Source organism: Rhinoraja longicauda, chromosome 8, assembly GCF_053455715.1.
Source record: "Rhinoraja longicauda isolate Sanriku21f chromosome 8, sRhiLon1.1, whole genome shotgun sequence".
Lineage (NCBI taxonomy): Eukaryota > Metazoa > Chordata > Chondrichthyes > Rajiformes > Arhynchobatidae > Rhinoraja > Rhinoraja longicauda.
Genome location: NC_135960.1, coordinates 5,249,038 through 5,274,657, shown reverse-complemented (window position 1 = coordinate 5,274,657; position 25,620 = coordinate 5,249,038). Strand labels below are relative to the sequence as shown.

General features: G+C 43.4%; 1 protein-coding gene across 4 annotated transcripts in view; it reads left to right on the top strand.

Moving 5' to 3' along the window:
* sec22a (SEC22 homolog A, vesicle trafficking protein) overlaps nt 1–25,620 on the top strand; it is a 61,864-nt gene that overhangs the window by 17,850 nt on the left and 18,394 nt on the right. For 3 of the 4 annotated variants that reach the window (XM_078404373.1, XM_078404375.1, XM_078404374.1), the window contains exons 2-5: nt 4,710–4,911; nt 16,806–16,969; nt 17,805–17,984; nt 24,363–24,481. In XM_078404373.1, coding sequence (XP_078260499.1) covers nt 4,730–4,911; nt 16,806–16,969; nt 17,805–17,984; nt 24,363–24,481 — 645 coding nt within the window. In that variant the 5' untranslated portion in view covers nt 4,710–4,729. Of the gene's footprint in view, nt 1–4,709; nt 4,912–8,609; nt 8,773–16,805; nt 16,970–17,804; nt 17,985–24,362; nt 24,482–25,620 lie in introns of those variants that run through there. The other variant, XM_078404376.1, reaches the window with a different exon arrangement.

The window sequence follows — 25,620 nt, the reverse complement described above, 5'->3', positions numbered from 1 at the left end:
TGGAATTTAGAAAGATGAGGGGGGATCTTATTGAAACATATAAGATAATTAGGGGATTGGACACATTAGAGGCAGGAAACATGTTCCCAATGTTGGGGGAGTCCAGAACAAGGGGCCACAGTTTAAGAATAAGGGGTAGGCCATTTAGAACGGAGATGAGGAAGAACTTTTTCAGTCAGAGAGTGGTGAAGGTGTGGAATTCTCTGCCTCAGAAGGCAGTGGAGGCCAGTTCGTTGGATGCTTTCAAGAGAGAGCTGGATAGAGCTCTTAACGATAGCGGAGTGAGGGGGTATGGGGAGAAGGCAGGAACGGGGTACTGATTGAGAATGATCAGCCATGATCGCATTGAATGGCGGTGCTGGCTCGAAGGGCTGAATGGCCTACTCCTGCACCTATTGTCTATTGTCCTGCTTTATTTTCAGTGCCCCCCCCCCCCCCATGCTGGATCCCTCTTTGTTCTCTACAAGCCCCCCACACTGGCTGCCTCTTTGTTCTCTTGGCGCCTCCACCGCCTGTGATGGGTACCTCTTTGTTCTCTTGGCGCCTCCCCCACCCCCTATGGTAGGTCCCTCTTTGTTCTCGGTGGCCTCCTCACGCTGGGTCCCTCATTGATCTCTCGGCGGCCCCCCCCCGTGCTAGGTACCTCTGTTCTCGGCGCCTTCCCCCCCCCCCCCTCCCGCTGGGTCCCTTTTGTTCTTTGTTAAGGCAGGGGCAGAGTTGCCGATGTGAGTGGAAGTGTAAATACTTAGTCTTAGCATTGGAACGCATTTGAGCTCTGAATTGTTAACCGGGATCAAAGTTGACAACAAGGTTGTGAAGACTGCTTGTTTTCAGATAGTTGCCAGGTACAGGAATGGATTCGGGCAACAATAGCTAACATAATTTTAGTCGATTACATTTTAAATCCATGTATTCTAATCTGCCAGCTGTTTTTGTTATGCAAAATTCCAAGCGATAAATCCGAGATTGAGAGCCGAGCAGTAAAAATGTGTTTTTGTTATATGGTGGGGAGATTAATAATGGCACAAATTTCCACATGGCGCACAACTGGAATGCAGATTTATTCAGATGCTATCGCAGCTTATAAAAATGTAGCCAGCAGGAATGAAAAGTTGTAAAACTTCTCTTATTGATTAATTTAAACATGGTGTTAAATTAAGAGTGTGCTAAAAGATAAAGCAATTAAGCAACTTAATTAGTTACAGATGAAACATTTTTGCAATATTCCTATTGTGCTCTTAAATAATTTGGATTCTATTAGGTTAGGGAATTTGTAAATTACATTTTTTTAGGCTATTTTATTCCCATTGGCTTTTCCTTGAAAGCAGCAGCTTAATACTTGTTTTAATGTTGTTGCTGGTGGTAACTTCCAACATTAATTATCCTTGTGATTTAAGCCACAGTGGTTGGCAAGCTGGCCATCGGGATTTGTTGCCACAAAAGCCTGAACCTTTGCTTCTCACTCTCCCTCCTCTTGATCAGTCGGGGGAATTGCTTGTTTCTGGATAGTGTGGATGTGGAGAGGATGTTTCCACTAGTGGGAGAGTCTAGGACCGGAAGCCGTAGCCTCAGAATAAAAGGACGTACCTTTAGAAAGGAGATGAGGAGGAATTTCTTTAGTCAGAGCGTTGTGAATCTGTGGAATACATTGCTACAGAGGCCATCATTTTTAAGGCGGAGATTGACATATTCTTGATTAGTACGGGTGTCAGGGGTTATGGGACGAAGGCAGGAGAATGGGGTTGGGAGGAAAAGATAGATCAGCCATGATTGAATGGCGGAGTAGACTTGATGGGCCAAATGACCTAATTCTGCACCTATACCAACTTATGAACTTCCACTCAGTGGGGTACTGAGCAAAGGATGGTTGAAGACAGTTTTTAAAAAAACTGCAGGTCTTTAAACTTTAGAGATACAGTGCGGAAACAGGCCCTACGGCCACCAAGTCCAAGCCGACCAGCACACCCGCACTATACCACACACTCGGGACAATTTTTACCAATGCCAATTAACCTACAAAACCTGTATGTCTTGGAAGTGTGGGAGGAAGCCGGACTACCCGGAGAAAAGCCACACGGTCACAGGGAGAACGTACAAACTGCAAAGAATAGCACCCATAGACCGGATCTAACCCGGGTCTCTGGCGCTGTAAGGTAGCAACTCTACTGCTGCACCACCATGCCGCCCCACAGGTGTTGGCAATCTGAAAGAAACACAGAATTTGTGATACACACAAAATGCTGGAGTAACTCAGCGGGTCAGGCAGCATCTCTGGGGAAAATGGATAGGTGGCGTTTCGGGTTGGGACCCCTCTTCAGACTCCTCGTCACTTATCCATTTTCCCCAGAGATGCTGCCGCCTAACCCGCTGAGTTACACCAGCATTTTGTATGTATCTTTGGTATAATCCAGCATTTGCAGTTCCTTTTTATCACAGAATTTGCTCTTACTGGTACCTGCAGAGTGGAAAGACAGTAATACTTCTGGTGTGACAAGGGGCCTATCCTATTTGCAGGTTGCTTCCTCTAACGGATACGCAGCATTTTCAATTTTCGGACTGTCAAATTGCTGAGGTGTGCTACTTCAGCATAGACGAGGCGTTGAATGTTGCACCTTCCTCATTGTACAACCTTGCGAGAAATCACAGGGACATCTGGAAGATAGATTAGAATCAGCAGACGATAAGAACTGCATTTGCAGCAGGTAACATACTTCAGTGCCTGAATGTAACATCTGAAGAAATACTGATGGAACCCACTTGCTGCAGCTCTGCACACATGCACCTTGTTTAGCACCTTCCGCAGTGAACAAGTTTGTCTTCAAATATCTAACAATATTATATTCACCCGGCCTTTTAGCTGTTGCCAAATGGTAAAAAGATATAAATTATCCTAACGTTGAAGATACCGTGGAAACATGGAACTGCAGGTGCTGGTTTACCAAGGAAAGACACAAAATGCTGGAGTAACTCAGCGGGTCAGGCAGCATCTCGGGAGAGAAGGAATGGGTGACGTTTCGGGTCGAGACCCTTCTTCAGACCAGCATCTGCAGTTTTTTTCCTACAGTGAAGAAAGCGAATGGTATGTTAGCATTCATAGCAAGAGGATTTGAGTATAGGAGCAGGGAGGTTCTGCTGCAGTTGTACAGGGCCTTGGTGAGACCGCACCTGGAGTATTGCGTACAGTTTTGGTCTCCTAATCTAGGAAAGACATTCTAGCCTTAGAGGGAGTACAGAGAAGGCTCACCAGATTGATCCCTGGGATGGCAGGACTTTCATATGAAAAAAGACTGGATAGACTAGGCTTATACTCGCTGGAATTTAGAAGACTGAGGAGGGATCTTATAGAAACATATAAAATTCTTAAGGGGTTGGAGAGGCTAGATGCGGGAAGATTGTTCCCGATGTTGGGGAAGTCCAGAACCAGGGGTCACAGCTTAAGGATAAGGGGGAAGTCTTTTAGGACCGAGATGAGAAAACATTTCTTCACACAGAGTGGTGAGACTGTGGAATTCTCTGCCACAGAAGGTAGTTGAGGCCAGTTCATTGGCTATATTTAAGAGGAAGTTAGATGTGGCCCTTGTGGCTAAAGGGATCAGGGGGTATGGAGAGAAGGCAGGTACAGGTTACTGAGCTGGATGATCAGCCATGATCATATTGAATGGCGGTGCAGGCTCGAAGGGCCGAATGGTCTACTCCTGCACCTATTTTCTATGTTTCTATGTCTATGTTTCTATACACAAAAAGCTAGCATCCCTGGAGAAGATGGATAACTGGCTTTTCGCTTCGGGGCACTTCTTCAAACTGAATGCAGGGGTGGGGGAAAGAATGCTAGAAGAGTGTTTGTTGTAGTTTGTAGTTGTGGTTTATTATTATTGTCATGTGTACCAAAGTACAGTGACAAGCTTTTTTGGTGCGTGCTATCCAATCATGCAAAAGACTATACATCATTACAATCTAGCCGTCCACAGTGTACAGATACAAGAAAAGGGGACTAACGTTGAGTGCAAGATGAAGTCCAGTAAAGTCTGATTAAACTAGTCTGAGGGTCTCCAATGAGGTAGATGTTAGGTCAGGACCGCTCTCTAGTTGGTGATAGGATGGTTCAGTTGCCTGATAACTGCTGGGAAGAAACTGTCCCTGAATCTAGAGGTGTGCATTTTCGTACTTCTTGCGGGGGTGAAACACATCCTTGATTATGCTGATGGCCTTGCCGAGGCAGCGTGACGTGTAGATGGAGTCAATGGGGGGGGGGGGGGGGGGGTGCTGGTCTGAAGAAGGTTCTTGACCTGAAACGTCACCCATTCATTCTCTCCAGTGATGCTGCCTGTCCTGCTGAGTTACTCCAGCTTTTTGTGTCTACCTTCAATGGAAGGGAAGTTGGTTGATGCTCAGGGGGGAAGAGAGTGGAAGTTTTGTTGCCTTCCATCACTGTGAGGGGGTGTTTGGAGTCACTGTGATGGATGTTTGTGTTGGGGTCGTGTGTCCTGTGTTCTTTTCTTTTTTTGCTGTGTCTTGTGACTGCTGAAATTTTGTTCGGTATTTATACCGAATGACAATAAAGTTCTGTTATACTGTTATACTGTTATACAAAGCATGGCAAGCGGTAGGTGAGGGGGAGGAAGGGGGGTTGTTGATAGGCAGATAATGTTTTGGAACTGACAATTAACATGTATTAATTTTCCAAAACCATTTCCTTGAATGTTTTTCAGCATCCCTGGGGCGGTCGGCAATGTCAATGGTCCTCTTTGCTTCAGTGGTGCGTGTTCGAGATGGCCTTCCTCTCTCTGCTTCGACAGATTACGAACACAATAAAGGAGTGCAGGAAACCAAGAAGTATCTCAAAGTGCTGTCAAAAAAACTAGGCCACCTGCCTGATCGAAGTACTCTGAAAGATGTACACTACAATATACAGTAAGTTATTGATATTCCCTTCCCTGCTTTGCTTTAGAAGGGAATGAAGAAAGTTTATGTCTAGCGTTTCCCAAGCAACTTTGCAACCAAAGAAAGGCCTTCAAAATTAAGTCGCTTTTGTCAATCAGCCAAACTGATTTTGCAGAGTTATCTCAAATAGATAATCTGATTTTGCTGCTGTTGGATGCAGGCCATTCAGCTCCAAACACCATGTAATTGATATGCTTTTTGTTTCAAAAGAAGCTATCGTTCTTAACTTTAAAATGAACTGTTGTCCAAGTATCGATTGCCATTTGCAAAGGCCAGTTCTAATTTTCTGCAATAAGACATTCCAACCCTAATCCTCAATACCTCAGACAATGAAGGCAAGAATGCCATATGCCTTCCTCACTGCGCTGTGTTCCCCTTTATGGGGATGTATGTACTTGTACCCAAGGATTATTTGTGTAGGAATGAACTTCAGTTGCTGGTTTATACACAAAATGCTGGAGCAACTCAACGGGTCAGGCAGCATCTCTCGTGAAGATGAATAAGTGACGTTTCGGTTTGAGACTCAGGAAGGGTCTCGGTCCGAAATGTCAATTATTCCTTTTCTCCAGAGATGTGACCTGACTGGTCGGTGCAGACTCGGGCTTGTTTACACACTGCATCTCTAAACTGGTTTAGAGATGGTTATCCTGTCATATGGTGTGTAGGAATTGTGACCAGGACATAACTTCATGATCCCTTTGCACTCAGCCTGGATAGTTTGGTTTAATATCAGAACCTAACAACAGCACCTCTCATAATGTACCTCCCTGGAATAGTAGTCTACGTTCCCAAGTCCTCAGCTGAGCTTTCACCTACATTTTGCTAACTGCTGAGAGCTAGCGCTGGAGGGATTAATAGTTGTTTAAGGGTGTTTGTATGTAGTAAGAAAAGAATCACATGGCACTGCATTGCAGCCATCAAAACGATTGATTGTAAGCCACATAAACAGAAACATGACTTTGATTTAAGTACCCGTTATATTTATGTGTCTGAGGGTTTGTATTTCCTGCCTCCACATGCACCATTTAATGTCCCCTGCATTTGCTTATTTCCAAGAAAGCAAAGTTAACTTTGTGTACATTGTGTTTTGCAGAGTGAGATAAAATGTTATTGGTTGTGAACAAATGGGGAAAACCAGTATAAACCTAAATGGAGATTAATGTCTTTCGATAAGCACTTTGTTCAAACTTGTACACAGGGCACCGTCAGCCATGGGGTCAGTTGTGCTTTCATAGTGTACGGATTAGTCACTGTCTTTTATAAATTGTACATAATAGAGTAGTTGGCAGAGAACTGGAGATGTACATTTGGCCCCTTGTCATTTGGCACTTGTGTAAAATTATGTTAAAGCTGCTTTTGTTTGTCATACTGGTTGAAAACTGCTTAAAAATGAAACAAAGCTAGCTTTAACTATTGTTCAGGAAGTCCGTGCCTCCTAAAACCACATTTCCCTGTTTCATTAATCAATTTAATGGCATCGTGTTTCTCCAGTTGCGAACACAATCCGAGTTTGGCCTCGACCTTCTGATATTGCTGTCACCAGCAAAGAGGTCAGTCATGGAAATGAGTAAAGGTGACGAGCAATACCATCTTTAGTCCACAAGTAATAGACTCGTTGAAAGCTTAGGTCTGGAGGGACCTTTAATCTTAAATAATATATATGTACCCTATATGTCTACCTTTCATTTTAAATGTGAGTTTGGCAGACTAATGCAGGCGTGTTTAAATCATTTTAATTCCTCTCCATTGCGAGTATTATTAATGTTTAAAGCAACGTTGGAGACCCATCTACACAAGTTCATAAGTGACAGGAGCAGAATTAGGCCATTCGGCCCATCAAGTCTACTCCGCAGTTCAATCATGGCTGATCTATCTTTCCCTCTCAACCCCATTCTCCGGCCTTCTCCCCATAACCTCTGACACCCGTACTAATCAAGTGGGTCAGGTACATCTCTGGACAATATTTGAGTGGTGGCTTTAGACTTTAATGAAGTCTAAAGTAAAGTTTAATGTTACCTATCAAATATCTTCTAGAGTAAGAAAATAACTGCAGATACTGGTACAAATCGAAGGTATTTATTCACAAAATACTGGAGTAACTCAGCAGGTCAGGCAGCACCTCAGGAGACCCTAAACGTCGCCCATTCCTTCTCTCCTGAGATGCTGCCTGACCTGGTGAGTTTCTCCAGTATTTTGTGAATAAATATCTTCTAGAGGTCTGCCTGACCTGCTTAAGTTTAGTTTAGCTTAGAGATACAGTGCGGAAACAGGCCCGTCAGCCCTCCGAATCCTCACCGACCAGCGATCCCCGCACATTCACACTATCCGACACACACTAGCGACAATTTTCACATTAATACCAAGCCAATTAACCTACAAAGCTGTACTTCTTTGGAGTGTGGGAGGAAACCGAAGATCTGGGAGAAAACCCACGGGCAGAACGTACAAACTCCGCACAGACAGCAGCCGAGGTCAGGACCGAACCCGGGTCTCTGGCGCTGTACGGCAGTAGCTCTACCACTGCGCCACCGCTCCTGAATTTGAGTTTAGTTTTGTAAACCAGCATCTGCCGTTCCTTGTTTCAGGACGTTTCAGGTTGGGCCAGTTCAGGCTGATTGTAGTTGGGGAGAGATAGCTGGAAAAGAGGTGGGGGCCAGACAAAGCCTGACCTAGTCCACTGCGATTTCTCTTCGAGGTATGTCCACTTTGAAGAAGTTCTCCTCCTCTCTTCGACGAGAGTTTAGCAACATGCTCTCTCGCTGCTCCCCCTCTGTGATATCTTCCTGTCTCCACCTATATCCTTCCTTTGTCCCACCCCCGACATCAGTCTGAAGAAGGGTCTCGACCCGAAACGTCACCCATTCCTTCTCTCCCGAGATGCTGCCTGACCTGCTGAGTTACTCCAGCATTTTGTGAATAAATCGATTTGTACCAGCATCTGCAGTTATTTTCTTATACTACTGGTTGCTCCACTGCGATTTCTCTTCGAGGTATGTCCACTTTGAAGAAGTTCTCCTCCTCTCTTCGACGAGAGTTTAGCAACATGCTCTCTCGCTGCTCCCCCTCTGTGATATCTTCCTGTCTCCACCTATATCCTTCCTTTGTCCCACCCCCGACATCAGTCTGAAGAAGGGTCCCGACCCGAAACGTCACCCATTCCTTCTCTCCCGAGATGCTGCCTGACCTGCTGAGTTACTCCAGCATTTTGTGAATACAGTGATAGGTAAATACAGGTGAGGGGGGGGGGGGGGGGGGAGGTGGAATTTATTGCAAGTGGGTGGACAAAGATCACAGGAATCAGTGCTGGGCCCTCAATCCATTTTCATTGATATTTGATGAAGGAACTAAATGTACCGTGCTCAAATTTGCTGATGAAACAAAGATAAATGGGTTAGCAGGCTATGATGAGAAGCTGCAGCCTGCAAAGGGATAAAGATACATTAAATAAATGGGTAATGAGCTGGCAGACGGAATATAACATCAATACAATGTGGCGTTACCCACTTGGGAAGAAATAAATGAAAAGTAAAATTATTCAAATGGAGAGAGATTGCAAAGGGATCTGGGGGCCCTGGTACATGCAGCCAAAGGTTAGCATTCAGTACAGGAAATAGTTAAGATGACTAATGGGATGTTTTCCTTTTTGCAACAGGTATGGAATATAAAAGCAGCAAATGCAATTTTACAGGGTGCTGTTGAGACTGAACCTGGAACACTGCCTACAATTTCGGACTCTGCATATAAAAAAATATATGCGTCCATCGAAAGCTGTGCAGAGAAGGGAATGCCGAACCTACGGCCTATTTACCTCAGAATATTGACAAATAAGAGGTGCTTTTGTTGAAGCATAGATTCTGAATGGGATTAATAAGGTGGATGCTGAGAGGTACCCTTTGGTACCTAGAAGCAGAGGCATAGTTTCAGACTAAGACTTCACCTTTGTTTAAAATGGAGAAGAGAAGACATTTCTTCTCTGAGTGATGTAACTCTTTGCAAAATACAAAGTGCTGGAGGAACCCAGGAGGTCAGACAACATCTGTGGAGGAAACATTGGCCTTCAGTCAGAGTACTGAGTATTATCCCGCTGAGTTACGCCAGCATTTTGTGATCTACCTTCGATTTAAACCAGCATCTGCAGTTCTTTCCTACACATACTGAAGATAGATGTTGGGAGGTCATGTTGCAGTTATATAAGATGTTGGTGAGGCCACATTTAGTATTGTGTTCTGTTCTGGGAACCATATTATAGGAAAGATGTTGTTAAATTGGAAAGGGTGCAGAGAAGATTTACAAGGATGTTGCCAGGATTCGAGAGTCTGAGCTAAAAAGAGAGATTGATCAGACTGGGACTCTGTTCCCTGGAGTGCAGGAGGATGAGGGGTGATCTTATGGAGGTGTATAAAATCCTGGGAGGAATAGATCTGGTAGACGCAGAGTATCTTGCCCAGAGTAGGGGAATCGAGAACCAGAAGTCATAGGTTTAAGGTGAAGGGAGAAAGACTTTGTAGGAATTTGAGGGGTACCTTTTTCACACAAAGGGTTGTGGGTGTACGGAACGAGCTGCCGGTGGATGTAGTTGAGGCAGGGACTAATGCAACGTTTAAGAAACAATTAAGACAGGTACATGGATAGGACAGGTTTAGAGGGATATTGCCCAAACGCAGGCAAGTAAGATTAGTGTAGATGCGACATGTTGGTCGGTGTTGGCAAGTAGGGCGAAAGGGCCAAATAGATTGATGACATTTTGGGTTGGGACACTTCTTCAAACTGAAAGAGAAGGGGGGTGGGGAGAAAGCTGGCTGTGGAGGTGGAGTCGTTGAATATTTTCAAGGTGGATATTTGGTCTACAAGGGGGTTTAGGGACAGTAAAAAAAGCAGCGTTAAGGCTAAGATTGCTCCAGCCACAATCTTATTCAATGCCAGAGCAGGCTCCAGGTGTCAATTGGTCTATTTTTGCTTCTGTTTGTTAGTTATGATTTGTTTAAGGAAAATTATGCTGCACTCACTTGATTAAGTTCTTTGCTCAAGCATGGGGAAGAGTAATGAGGGCACTGTGCTTGAAAATTGCAGGTCAGACAGCACCTGCAGAGAAAATGTGATAATGAACCGCTTACTCTCTTTTCTCAGGGCATTATGTGAGCACCTGAATATTTGCAGGAGTTTTTATTTTTATTTGTGATTTTGAGCATCTGCAGTGCATTCCTATTATACCCGAGATATGTACATGTGTACTTTCAAAAGGTATTTGGCAAATTACTACATAAAAGGCATGTTGGGAAAATTATAACTAATTGAAGGGGCAGATAGAAATTTGAGTAAAAACTGAAAATGAAGAGTAATGATGACATTTTTCATTTAATATGCTGGAAGGTACCTTTAGAAGTCGATGTTAAGGACCTTTTTTTATATATGAGCTAGATTTGGTTAAACAGCATAATTTCAAAAGTTTATACCTGACTCAGCTTAAAAATATGTTAAAGAACAAGTAGCAGACTTCTGGAGGGCATTGAAAGGGGAAGGCATGTAGCAGATTAAATGTAATTCCAATATGAAGTGAAATGTTTCAGTAAGGATAATGATAAGAAGCAATAGAATACAATAGTCCAATTCTAAAGGAATAGACCAATGGGTATTGGTAGATAAATCTTTGAGTGCAGAGGAGCCAATTAAGACGGATGTTAAAATATCACAGGATCCTAGAAGAATATTGCAGAGAAACAGACTTTATTGGTCCACCTTGTTCATGCTGGCCATGATGCCTTTCTACTTTAATTCCATTTGCGTCCATTAGGCCCATATCCCTCTGTGTCTATTTCTATCCAAGTACATGTCAAAAATCCCTTTAAAACATTGTAATTATATCTGACTCCACTACCTACCTCCATGGACTGCACCTTCTGGATATCTGCCTGGCTCTGTGTGAACATTTTATCCTTTAGATTTCTCCTCTCTTACCTTAAACAACAGACAATAGGTGCAGGAGTAGGCCATTCGGCCCTTCGTGCCAGCACCGCCATTCAATGTGATCATGGCTGATCATTCACAATCAGTTCCTGCCCTCTCCCCATATCCCTTGACTCCGCTATCATTAAGAGCTCTATCTAACTCTCTCTTGAAAGCATCCAGAGAATCGGCCTCCACTGCCTTGTGAGGCAGAGAGTTCCACAGATTTATGCCCTCTAGTCCTGGTCTCCCCTACTCTAGGAAAAAGATTCTGACAATTTATCCTATCTATGTCCCTGCTAATTTAACATACTACTGTAGAGTCACCCTTCAGCTTTCAACATTCCAAGGTGAATAAACCCAATTTATCTGACCTATCCTAATAACGAACAACAGTCCCTGGGTTATTTCTTCCTAAGAACTATCTGCAGACTGATTCCCCTAAGTTAGAAACGTTAGTTTTCATGGTAGCACTACAATCATTCTGAAGAAGGTCCCGACCCTATCCGGTTTCTCTAGGAATGCTGCCCGACACACTGAGTAACGTCAGCATTTTGTGTCTATCTTTGGTATAAAGGCAGCATCTGCAGTTCATTTTTATTACAGTGAAGGAACCAGATTCATTTGTAACTTTCCAAAGAGAAACAAATCGATATTTGGAGAGAGAGAGAATGTAGTGGAATGTTGGGAAAGTGTGTGTAGTGGGAGTTATGAAAGGCCTAAATAGAGTGGATGTGGAGAGGATGGTTCCACTAGTGGGAGAGTCTAGGACCAGAGGTCACAGCCTCAGAATAAAAGGATGTTTCTTTTGAAAGGAGATGAGGAGGAATTTCTTTAGCCAGAGGGTGGTGAATCTGTGGAATTTATTGCCACAGCCAGCTGTGGAGACCAACTCAGTGGGTATTTTTAAAGTGGAGATTGATACATTCTTGATTAGTAAAGACGTCAAGGGATTATGGGGAGAAAGCAGGGGAATAGGGCTGAGAGGGAAAAGCAGATCAGCTCTGATCGAATGGCAGAGCAGACGTGATGGTGCGAATGGCCTAATTCTGCTCCTGTGCGTTATGGTAGTAAAATTGGATTGCTCCTTTGAAAGATAGCTGGGCTGATTGACTACCCCCTGTGCAGTTCTATAAAATTCACACGTGCCACATTGCATTTTTCAGTTTAATATGAAGAACTTTTTTTTAAAAACCATTTTGGCTTTAATCATATGCCAAACACTATTCTTCCAATTTCCCTTAAAGTAATTTTACTGATCACGATGAGTTTGTCTATTGCTGGGAAATGGAATGTCGATAGTTTGGTCATCCCTATTTTTTTGTCTTCCAGTTAACATTAGCACATCGGTGGAAATGCCTTTCTACTTTTCTACAACAATATGCCTCAAGCGTAACTTCAAAGTCTCTCAATACTAAACAGCTCTAATGGCATTTTGGTGCAGTGTGCCGGGCTGTCTATTATAGGCAGTTCTCTGCAATGACTCCATGCTGATATACATACATTAAATCATCCTTTCATTAAAGAAATCAGATTTTTCTGCATTATTTAGCTGGACAAACCTAGCCGCTGGAGAAGAAAGGGCAGCCACTTATATGAATTGTGCCATTCTACATTCAGTCTGTAACTGGTGCTATTTTCCAGTCTTTATTTTCAGTCTGATACGTCAAAATTTATTTCCTTTAATGGAATAGTGGCACAGCGGTAGAGTTGCTGCCTTTCAGCGCCAGAGAACCGTGTGCCATCTGACTTTCTTTGGAATACTGCTACATTGGAACATATATACCTGAGACTATATCAGACTATATACCTGAGACTCTTTATTAGATCTATATCAGATACAAACTGTGAGTTGAAGCTCCTGGTGAAGCAGTTTATGGCAGTAGGTCTAACGTTGCAGGTACAAATAATGCTACTTTGGAGATAGACACAAAATGCTGGAGTAACTCAGCGGGTTAGGCAGCATCTCTGGGGAAAAGGAATAGGTGACGTTTTGGGTCGAGACCCTTCTTCAAACTGAAAGTCAGGGGAGAGGGAACCGAGCGATATGGCATAGAACAAATGAATGAAACAGATCAAAGCCAGCAACAATGATCACGGAAAGGTGGATAATAATAATAATATATTCCTTTATTCGTCCCACAACGGGGAAATTTACAGTGTTACAGCAGCAAAGTGAATAGCAAGAGAGCAAGAGATCATTCATTATAAATAAAAGATACATAAATTGTCATCAATTTTCTGTGTGTTCTTAGCTGTTATTGTTGACTCGTCTGCTGGGAGCAGTGCTGGTTGTGCAGTCTCACAGCAGCGGGAAAGAAGGGCCTCCTATATCTCTCCTTCACGCACTTGGGGTGAAGGAGTCTGTCACTGAAGGAGCTACTCAGTGCAGTGACAGTGTCCTGCATGGGGTGGGAGTCGTTGTCCAGCAGCGATGTTAGCTTTGCCATCATCCTCCTCCTCTCTCCCACCGCCTGCACTGAGTCGAGGGGGCAACCCAGGACAGAGCTGGCCTTCCTGACCAACTTGTCGAGTCTCTTCCCCTCCGCCGCTGCAATGCTGCTGCTCCAGCAGACCACTCCATAGAAAATGGCAGATGCAACCACCGCGTTGTAGAAGGTCCTTAGGAGTGCCCCCTGCACTCCAAAGGACCTGAGTCTCCTTAGCAGATAAAGTCTGCTCTGGCCCTTTCTGTATAGCGCATCGGTGTTTTCAGCCCAATCCAGTTTATTGTTGAGGTAGACACCCAGGTACTTATAAGAATCCACCCTGTCGATGTCCATTCCCTGAATGTTCACCGGTGTCGGGGGGACCTGGCTGGGCCTGCGGAATTTGCCACCATCTCCCTGGTTTCCTCCGGAGGCAGTTCTGCTGGCACCAGTCCACAGACTCCTTGAAACTCATTGTGGAGCCCACAATGGTCCATTGTTGGCAGCGGGGAAGGTGATAATGAGTAATTCTACTTTGGCCAGTGTTGACTGTGAAATCACAGAATAAAAGTATACATTTTTTTATATGGGAGGCATGGGGTTATTGTGTTTGTTGCAACTTTCTAGTTTTGGTTTTAGGATGCATTTACATTGCCGGCTTTAGTGTTTCAATTCCTGTGCCACATTTATGTTGTGTTAACCAGGTTCAAAATATGTTTGGGGCAGAGTTGAACTTTATTCTTGTTCTTACTGATTCCTGTGGAAACACTAACCTTAACTGATTTCTGGCTTTTATTTTACAATGTGATTGCAAGGTAAAATGGTTTTATTTCAAACAGAATGTAAATGCATCTGAGATGGCTATCAGAATGCAATGAAAGGTATACTTTTAAGAGATGTGTTTAATGTACCAGAATTCGGGCTGAAAGCCAATATTAATTAAGAGCTTCATAGAGCTCTTAAGGATAGCGGAGTCAGTGGGTATGGGGAGAAGGCAGGAACGGGGTACTGATTGAGAATGATCAGCCATGATCACATTGAATGGCGGTGCTGGCTCGAAGGACCGAATGGCCTCCTCCTGCACCTATTGTCTATTGTATATTTAGGGTTATTATTGTAGGCAGAAGCAGTAATAGTTTACTATAGGCTGAATTAAAATATAGCAATCAATATCGCACAATGTGTTAACTTGAATGTTAAGATATTAGGCAGTAATTGATCTATTAATTCTTGGCTTTGTAGCTTGTCAGCTTTTATTAGTTTAGTTCAGAGATACTGTGCAAAAACAGGGCATTCGGCTCACCGAGTCCACGCCGACCAGCGATTCCCACACACTAACGCTATCTTGCACACACCAGGGACAATTTTACCGAAGCCAAATAACCTACAATCCTGCATGTCTTTGGAGTGTGGGAAGAGACCGGAGATCGTAGAGAAAACCCACACAGGTCACGGGGAGAACGTACAAACTCCGTACAGACACAACATTTCCTCCACAAGGTATATCCACAGTTTACCTGCAAAGTTTCCTCGGCTGAAGAAACAAGGGGGCGAATTTTCTTCAATCCACACGCTCACTCTCCTCTTTCTGATGCAGATTAATCAAAGCCATGTCAGCAGATTGTCAGCTTTCTGTTGTGGGTAATGTCATGAATCCAGGGTAAAGAATAATATAAAATTCTGAGCAAGGGAAGGACAATGGTATCTCCTCCCAAAAAGAGAGACACTTTCTTTCCACTTTCCATGCCTTGTGAAGTCTGTTCACAGTCATGTACTTCTGTTGCTGCAGAACTGACACAACAGCCCTCTTTGTTGGCAACGAACAAAAATGCAATCTGTTTTCCTTTAAGCTTTTCAATGAAATTTACTTTTATCGCCTGCACAATATAGTAATGGTGCCCTTGTTCTCCTTTTGCCATCTGAGTTTTCTTTACAGCTTGGCAATAAAGCTTAGGACATCACTTCGAAATATTGCTCTGCCGTTTGCGTGGTTTTCCAACATTAACGTTGGCTTCCACATTAAATTCTTGGAGCGTTGTTGAAGAGTGATGTAATAAGAATGATAAAGATGCAGCTTTGGTCCTCAACAGAAGGACTGTAGTAGCGCTGCGAGAAAATAGCTCACCATCTCTGCTCAAGAGCATTTGGGGCTGGGCATTAAGATTCCATCTTTAAATTTAAAAAATAAGATTCACTTGATTGGTACAGTTACAAAAAAGGGCTGAAGTTTGGGGTTTTCAGTTGCTCTGAGAAGGTCAAGATAGTGGCCTTCAGAACAGATACATACATACATATACATATATACATACAGACATACATACATACAGACATACATACATACATACATACATATACATACATACATACATACAGAAAGACATACTTACAGAAATCAGTCTGAAGAAGGGTCTCGACCCGAAACGTCACCCATTCCTTCTCTCCTGAGATGCTGCCTGACCTGCTGCGTTACTCCAGCATTTTGTGAAATACAGAAATACATACATACATACATACTTTATTGTCACACGTACTGTGAAGGTACAGTGAATTTTTTTGTTTTTGCATATATAGTGCACAAAAGAGGTGCCACCAGGTGCCTACAAAGTTACAAAGTACCCTTAAATATTGTTGGACCCTTTTTCGTCCCCACCACCGCAGGGCCATCCCACGCTGGGTCCCCTTTGTTCTTCGCGACTTCGGCCCCCAGAATATGAAGGGAAGCATAGGGTTTGGGCAGCACGGTGGCGCAGCGGTAGACTTGCTGCCTCTCAGCGCCAGAGACGCGGGTTCCATCCTGACTACGGGTGCTGTCTGTACGGAGGTTGTACGTTCTCCCTGCGACCGCGTGGGTTTTCTTCGGGTGCTCCAGTTTCCTCCCACACTCAAAGATGTACAGGTTTGTAGGCTTTGGTAAAATTGTCCCTAGTGTGTAGGATAATATTGTAGAGGGTGATCGCTGTCGGCGCAAACTCGATGGGCCAAAGGGCTTGTTTCCATACTGTATCTCTAAAGCATAAGTTCATACGTTAGCCGCGTTTGGATTGTTTCCCCTGCTCATTGAGACCTGCAGCTAGTTATAATCACAAGACGAATTGTAAGGGAGTTCTAAATATATTTTAACAGTGAAGATGATTTTGGTGTGTGTGTGTGTGTGTGTGAAAACATAATTGCAAACCTTAAATTACTTGAAATGTTTAAAGGAGAATAGGATTAAATTAGATGTCTCATAAGAGAAACAGACTTACTGTTAATGTTTTATGAGGTCTGAGTTATATTTAAGAGCATAGTCAGTAAAATTTGGAGTACGACTGAAATATTGGTTCGTGTTTTTTCAGAATAGTCAATTGTACTTAAATATATTAGCAAAATGTATAATAATGCAATCTTTGTAATGTACATTGTGTTAAATTATTCACGAACTATTTCATCAACGTAATTATTTCATTACTTTCTTTATTACAGACCCAATTAATTTGTCCTTTCTCTCCTTAGTTTTATAAGTTCATTAGGAGTGGGGTATATGATGATCTGCTCTGAAAATTACCCAAATGTGCTGGCTTTCTGCTTCCTGGATGAACTGCAACGAGAATTCATTACTTTATACGATACAGCAAGGATTAACACGGTTGTCAGACCATACTCCTTCATAGAATTTGGTACGCTTCCAGGCTTTTTACAAATGACTTGTATGATGATAGTAGTAATGACAATTTGCCTTCCAAAGTGCTAATTTGTGGAGTGGAAAGACTTGAAAAGTGTTAATTACATATTACTGAGAGAAGGATGATGCACTTTAGAAAATGTTAATCTAATTTTATTGCATGGAAAATCATTTGTCATTTTGGTACTGTATGGTTTTGTGTTTAAGTCAGACCTTTCTCTTACATGAAAATTTGGAGATGGTTGAGGCTATCCTTGCTTAATTGAGACCAGGCTATAGTTGATCATTTTCAGGTAAATTGTAAATTAATGTACAATGAATAATGAACAATATATAACTTGTCTCTTTAATTTCTAATCATATGAGTTATGCATCAAGTTCAGTCTTTCTCATATGTGAGTACTAACGTAGAAGGTGGATATACCATGTTTATCATTTGGGTTTACTTCCCTCTAAGTATCTCCTTTCTTTAAGAACAGCATTGGTTCTGTCTGTGTGGGGCTTGCATGTTCTCCCTGTGACTACAAGGGTTCTTTTGGATGCAAAAGGACACTCGAGTAACTCAGCAGGTCAGGCAGCATCTCTGGAGAATATGGATGGGTGACGTTTTGGGTCAAGACCCTTCTTGGGTGGACCCCAAGATATCGCTGTACATCAATGCTATTACATTTTGTGAGTTTTCCTACTTTTGTAACAAAAAAGGCATCAACTTGAAATGTTAACTTGGTTTGTTTCTTTCTATAGTGCTGTCTGACTTGCTGAGTGTTTCAAGCAGGATCTGCATTATTTTGCTTTTGACCGATATTTCTCAAATTGTATTTTCCCGCTAGATAATTTCATACAGAAGACGAAGCAGAGATTCAATAACCCCCGGTCTTTATCTACGAAGATAAACCTAGGTGACATGCAGACTGAGATCAAATTGAGACCAGCCCATCAGCTTACAATGTTTGATGTTGGAACAGCAAATGGAAACGTACGTCTACATTCGCCCCCCTACAAGGGGATAGGTGAGAATACTTTACTTCTGACAAATTTCATACAAGCACAATGTCAAAAAGTGCTCCAACCTAATCCCACAATATCATGCACTTTGGAAGTCTTCTAAGATTTATCACCCTTTAGAGAAACGGCAGTTCATCTTTCAACCAAAGCCAATTTCAAGTTTTAATTCTGATTACAGGTAGTTTAGGAGCAAAGAGGTCCTTCTGCAGTTGTACAGGGCCCTAGTGAGACCGCACCTGGAATACTGTGTGCAGTTTTGGTCTCCAAATTTGAGGAAGCATATTCTTGCTATTGAGGGCGTGCAGCGTAGATTTACTACGTTGATTCCCGGAATGGCGGGACTGTCGTATATTGAAAGACTGGATCGACTAGGCTTGTATACACTGGAATTTAGAAGGATGAGAGGAGATCTTATCGAAACGTATAAGATTATTAAGGGGTTGGACACGTTAGAGGCAGGAAACATGTTCCCAATGTTGGGGGAGTCCAGAACAAGGGGCCACAGTTTAAGAATAAGGGGTAGGCCATTTAGAACTGAGATGAGGAAAAACTTTGTCAGTCAGAGAGTTGTAAATCTGTGGAATTCTCTGCCTCAGAAGGCAGTGGAGGCCAATTCTCTGAATGCATTCAAGAGAGAGCTAGATAGAGCTCTTAAGGATAGCAGAGTCAGGGGGTATGGGGAGAAGGCAGGAACGGGGTCCTGATTGAGAATGATCAGCCATGATCACATTGAATGGCGGTGCTGGCTCGAAGGGCCGAATGGCCTCCTCCTGCACCTATTGTCTATTGTCTATAGTTCTGCTAAAACACAATAGTTACTTTTGAACAAAGCATTGTATTATGGAAAATCGCATTACACAGACACTTGTGTCAATGGGAGAATTAGGGTAATAGGCTGGAGTTTCAGACTCGTAATAGCAGTTATTTTTCCCTGCAGGATTTTCAAAAATAAAGGTCTTTTCAATAGCAATTCAAATAAACATATTTTTGTTACTGCAAGCTAAAATGTTAAAAGCTGATTTTACATTGTTTGACAGATATAACACAGAGTGGTGAACTCAGCAGGTCAGGCAGCACCTGTGGAGGGAATGGATACTAGTGTGAATGGGTTATCAATGGTCAGCATGGAACCAGTGATCAGTCTGAAGAAGGGACTCGACCCGAAACGTCACCCATTCCTTCTCTCCTGAGATGCTGCATGACACGCTGAGTTACTCCAGCATTGTGTGTCTACCCTCAGTGGCCCAAAGGGCCTGTTTCCATGGTGTTTCACTAAACTAAACTAAACTAAGATATGCTAGGTGTTTCCACAAATCTGCATGCATAAAGATCTTGTCTTGTGCATTGCAAACGTTAGTGAAAAGGAGCAGCAAAAACCTGCTGTTTCCCAGAGTAATGATACCTTTATATGGATCTGTCAATAATTGAAAATAAGGGCATACGATTTATTTCTGATCTTATTTATTGGCACGTGTGATAGACCTTCATATTGTTTTCCACATTAATGCCACCATCTTAATGCAGTTGTCATGTCAGTTCACAAAAGTGTTACCTGACAAAATTTGACATTGTCTTGATAATAGTTCACCAAAAGATTGGTTAATGGAAAGAATTTTAGGGAGCATTGTGAAGGTCTTTCAGCATATTTCATGAAATATTTCATGAACATCTCAGCAGAATTGGAGTTCTGTGTGATTTGGTTTTCTATAAAAAAAACTTTTCCAGTGCATTGGTTAAAACATTTTATGCAATTTAAATTTTGTTATATTTTAGCGTAGTTGGCAACCCATTCTATGTAATATACTTAATAATTAAACAATACATAATAATGCTCAAATAATGTACTCAGAAACCTAATGCAACGTCACATAAAATGCTTTGGAATATAAAACTATAAAATCCATACATTTATGTGAATTACCTTGATGTCATGTGCTGAGTTTTACAACATTCAAACCTTGCAGTGTTTTTTTTACACATTTTAACAGCCTTTGTGTATATTAGTTTTCGTTTTGAAGTGCTTTTTAATCATGTTTACTCAATATCTGTAAGAACGCTCAACTGGGAAGGAATCTATTGCTATTCTCTGAAATAAACATTTAAGATAAACCTTGGTCTGTACAAACTGATAATCATCAGTAGTAATCTAGATCTGAAAGAGTTAATCACTTTGGTTTAGTTTAGAGATACAGCACGGAAACAGGCCCTTCGGCCCACCAAGTCCGCGCCGACCAGCGATCCCCGCACACTAAGGACAATTTACAATTATACCAAACCAATTAACCTACAAACCTGTATGTCTTTGGAGTGTGGGAGGAAACCTGAGATTCCGGAGAAAACGCTTGCAGGTCATGAGAACGTACAAACTCCATACAGACGGCACCCGTAGCCAGGATCAAAATAGGTGCAGGAGGAGGCCATTCGGCCCTTCGAGCCAGCACACCATTCATTGTGATCATGGCTGATCATCCACAATCAGTAACCTGTGCCCAACCTCTCCCCATATTCCTTGATTCCACTAGCCCCCAGATCTCTATCTAACTCAGGCAGATACAGTAGTGGCACTGAAGATGCTTCTAGACGGAGGCCAATTCGCTGGATGTTTTCAAGAGAGGGCTAGATTTAGCTCTTAGGGCTAACAGAATCAAGGGAGATGGGGGGAAAATCAGGAGCGGGGTACTGATTTTGGATAACGATCAGCCATGATCGTGTTGAATGGCGGTGTTGCCTCGAAGGGCCGAATGGCCTACGCCTGCACCTATTTTCCATGTTTCTAGATAGGCACCCAGATATATAGCATGCAACAAAAGTTTTTCACTGTGCATAGGTACATGTGACAGTAAACAAAACTCCACTCATAGGCAGGGAATGGGGGGGGGATAGGGATCGCATGCAGGCTGAGGATAACTTTGCATCATGTTCAGCACAGATATTACGGGCTGAGAGCCCTTGTCCTATGCTGTACTGTTCTATATTCCATGTTCTGGCTGGACTAGGCGGGACAAAATGGAACCCAGTACCAGATGCTGAAATCATAGTTTTTACATTTTATGCTCTGTTGTCAGTGAGAGTACGTCAAAAACAAGCCAAGGGTGTTTTTATATTTGATTTGCGGAATGTAATTGTTACTGACAAAGCCTGCATTTAACATCCAACCTTAATTGCCCCCAAGCTGAGTTTGCGCTAGGCCATTACGGGGAAGAGTTAAGAGTCTGCTTCATCACATTGAAAAGTTAAATGTCATAAGGATGGCAGATTTCTTTTCCCGCAGGATATTTGTGAAGCAAATTACTTTCTGTGATAATCTGATAGTTGTGTGAGCATCTTCACTGACATTCACTTTTTATTCCGGATGTACTCCATTAACTGAATTCCCCGACTATTGTGCTGGATCCAGTCTCGTGTATTTGTGGATCAGTAATCCTGGTCTCTGGATGCTTGTGTAGTAACTTGGTCACTACATAGCTGTACCCTATACGTTATGGACTATTCATTTTATTTGCAAGCTCAGTGCCACTAAAAATAATAGGTCTGGAATGATATTTGCAGTCAACTGTACTAAAGCGATGTGGCAGACTGCCTTTTGGCTTCTTTGTCTTAAATCAGTATGTCTGGCTACTGACCCTCACAGCAGTGGAAACAGTTCCTCCCTACATCTGTACTGGGGAACTTTGTTCTTTATCCAATTATTCATTATCGGGAAGTAAATCAGGTGCAAACCACATTAAATCAATTTTCCACCTTTCTGCTTTGAAGCCATTGCCTCCGGCTGAATTGTAGTCCTCCAGCTCGCTGTTCAATGAAACATTCTTCATAGGTGGGGAATGTTGACCTGCTGAGTTTAGTTTAGAGAAACAGGCCCTTCGGCCCACCGAATCCACGCCAACCAGCGATACCCATACACTAGCACTGTCCTACACACACCAGGGACAATTTTACCAAGCCAATTAACCCACCAACCTGTAGGTCTTTGGAATGTGGGAGAAAGCGGGCGCTCCCGGAGAAAACCCATGCAGGTCACAGGAAGAACGTACAAACTCCATACAGACAGCACCTGTAGTCAGGATTGAACCCGAGTCTCTGACGCTGTGAGGCAGCAACTTTACTGCTGTGCCACCGCTACTAATTCTTGTGACATTATAGGTACAGTTTGTGTAAGAAAATAACTGCAGATGCTGGTCCAAATCGAAGGTATTTATTCACAAAATGCTGGAGTAACTCAGCAGGTCAGGCAGCATCTCAGGAGAGAAGGAATGGGCGACGTTTCTGGTCTAGACCCTTCTTCAGACTGATGTCAGGGGGGCGGGACAAAGGAAGGACAGTTTTGTCCATATCTGATGTCTATCGTGGGTCATCGGAATGTGTTGGAGCGACAAATTATCTACAACAAAAATGTTTTACAAGAACTAGAAACCTGTTGCAAGTGAATAGGTTCAAGGATCTGACTAGTAGAACAGAAAACAGGCTCACTTGTCTGTTTAGTTGCAAGTCAGTTTTATTGGCAAGAAAGGATAAAATCAATACTTGTCTCAGTATGCGCGGGGCGCGTTTTACAGCAGCACACCTCTCTCTCTCTCTCTGCCTCCGTCCACGGTGCTGATCGCAGCTCAGCCTGTCGGTGAACCCCTCTCATATATGTGCTCATCAGATTTATTGGCAAGAGAGTGAACAAAAAGAATACTTGACTTGGTATGCGCGGGGTCCAGTTTTACAGCAGCGCAGCACCTCTCTCTACCTCTCTCTGCCTCTCTCTCTCTCTCCCCCTCTCTCTCTCTCCCCCTCTCTCTCTCCCCCCCCTCTCTCTCTCTCTCTCTCTCTCTCTCTCCCTCTCTCTCTCTCTCCCCCTCTCTCTCTCTCCCCCCCTCTCTCTCTCTCCCCCTCTCTCTCTCCCCCTCTCTCTCTCTCTCTCTCTCTCTCTCTCTCTCTCTCTCTCTCTCTCTCTCTCTCTCTCTCTCTCTCTCTCTCCCTCTCCCTCTCCCTCTCCCCTCCCTCTCTCTCTCTCTCCCCCTCTCTCTCTCTCTCTCTCTCTCTCTCCCTCCCTCTCCCTATCCCTCTCTCTCCCTATCCCTCTCTCTCTCTCTCCCCCTCTGCCTCCATCCCTCTCGTACATGAACTAACCTCTGGCTTACTGGCGCCTGCGTTTATGCAGGTAAGAAATCAGCTGTTGAAATAACCGCCGGTAAGCCCTGGCCGAAAGCGCTGCTCCCAAATTCAAACTATAACCAATTGCAGGGGACTGCGTCCCAGCAAGCCCCCCCCTTTGGAAACTAAGCGCTATCAGCCGCAGGCTGGTGCGTAAAGCAATATACAGCGCTACAGACTTGGCACGTAAAGGTAATACACACAGCGCTGCGGGTTTGGCGCGCAAAGCTTTAAACAGAGCACTGTCGGCTTAACACGTGGAAATTTAAACAAAGAGCTGTCGGCTGAAGCGCTATGGGGTTTCAATGCAGTGCCACCGGCCACAGCGCTATGGGGCTTTAAACATGGCGCTATGCGTATAAGACTTCGTGAAAATTCTCGTATAACAAAAGTGTTTAGAGTAAGTGTGTGGCTGCTTAGTCGGCTACTGCAGCTTTAAATAAATGACATTGCAATCCTTCAAGATGGCGTCCTGCTGAAATGTCATGTTTTCAATTTTCATGAAAGCTGCATGTTGTCACCTTTTCTACAGCACATTATTCCTCCTCTCAGTGAGGGCAGCTAACTCAACTGGAAATCCCAGTGTGGAAACAAAGAACCACAGATACTGGTTAATACGCAAAAGGACACAAAGTGCCGGAGTAGACTTTAGACTTTGGAAATACAGCGCGGAAACAGGCCCTTCGGTCCACCGAGTCCGTGCCGACCAGTGATCACCCTGTACGTTAGCACTATATCCCACATTGCACAATAGGGACAATTTACAGTTTTACTGAAGCCAATTAACTGACAAACCTACACGTCTTTGGAGTGTTGGAGGAAACCGGAGCACCCAGAGAAAACCCATGCAGTCACAGGGAGAAAGTACAAACTCCATACAGACAGCACCCGTAGTCAGGATCGAACCTGGTTCTCTGGCGCTGTAAGGCAGCAAGTCTACTGCTGCGCCACTGTGCTGCACGTTTCGGGTCAAGAAGGTTCTCAACCCGAAGCATCATCTATCCTTATTCTCCAGAGATGCTGCCTGACCTGCTTAGTCAGCACAGCACTTTGTGTCCTTGTGTGGAAAGCCAAGTTGTGGCTTGGGCCTCAGTATCACTTCAATTCATGCATTGATCATTTGGGACTAGTAAATATTTCCCGCTAAACAAATGCCCGAATGAACAAATATGTATGTTTCTTTGGGGATTGTAATATGCAACCAGATTCACAATGCGGCATTTTGTGTTTCGTTGCCACAGCTCCAAATCAAAGACTGGAACCGGTGAAGCTGCCAGGATTCATATCTTGTTTACTAAGCTTCCTATGTGCGGCTTTAAATCTAATCCGTGGATTTCATGCAATGGAAATTTTATTTCAGGTGAGATGCACAGTACTTACTCAAGTCGGTATATTTACTCTCTTAATTAAATTTCAAGTTTAATACATAAACGTTTTTCATGTGCGGTGTTTAAGGATCAACATGAGTGCGTACTGTTTTAGATTAATCTCCCATCATAACACGGATATTTTCAGTCTTGTCTGAGAAATGACAAACAGCAATCTGTGGAGCTGGAGAAACAGATTCAGGGGCAGTTTCGTCCCAGCTGTTATCAGATAACTGAACCATCCTACGACAACTACTATCCACTTCATTTGGAGACCCTCGGACTATCTTTGATTGGACTTTACTGGCTTTACCTTGCACCAAACGTTATTCCCTTAGCCAAAACATTATGACCACTGACAGGTGAAGTGAATAACATTGGTTATCTTGTTACAATGGCACCTGTCAAGGGGTGGGATATATTAGGCAGCAAGTGAACAGTCAGTTCTTGAACTTGATGTGTTGGATGAAGGAGAAATGGGCAGGAGTAAAGACCTGAGCGACTTTGACAAGGGCCAAATTGTTATGGCCAGACGACTGGGTCAGAGCATCTCTGAAACGGCAAGGCTTGTGGGGTGCTCCCGGTCAGCAGTGGTGAGTACCTACCGACAGTGGTCCGAGGAGGGACAAACCACAAACAGGGTGTTGGGCGCCCAAGGCTCATCGATGCATGAGGGCAACGAAGGCGATCCCGTCTGGTCCAAACTGACAGAAGGTCGACTGTGGCACAAGTCACAGAAAATTTTAATGATGGTCTTGGGTGGAATGTGTCACAATGCACAGTGCATCGCACCCTGCTGCATATGGGGCTGCACACGGAGGACCAACAGTATATTAGGCCGGTGGTCATAATGTTTTGGCTCATCAGGTCATAATGTTTTGGCTGATCGATGTATCTGTACACTGTGAATTGCTCGATTGTAATCATGTATTGTCTTTCCGCTGACTGGTTCGCACGCAGCAAAAGGTTTTCACCTCTAGCTCTGTACACGTGACAATAAACTAAACTAGACTAAACAAAGACCTGAGACTCAGCTGGGCCAGGTAGTTGTCATGCTACTGATAATGCACGTTTAGAATAGAATTGGCAGAGTTCAGCTCCTGCCCTTAGGTGGCATAGAGCAAAGGGTATT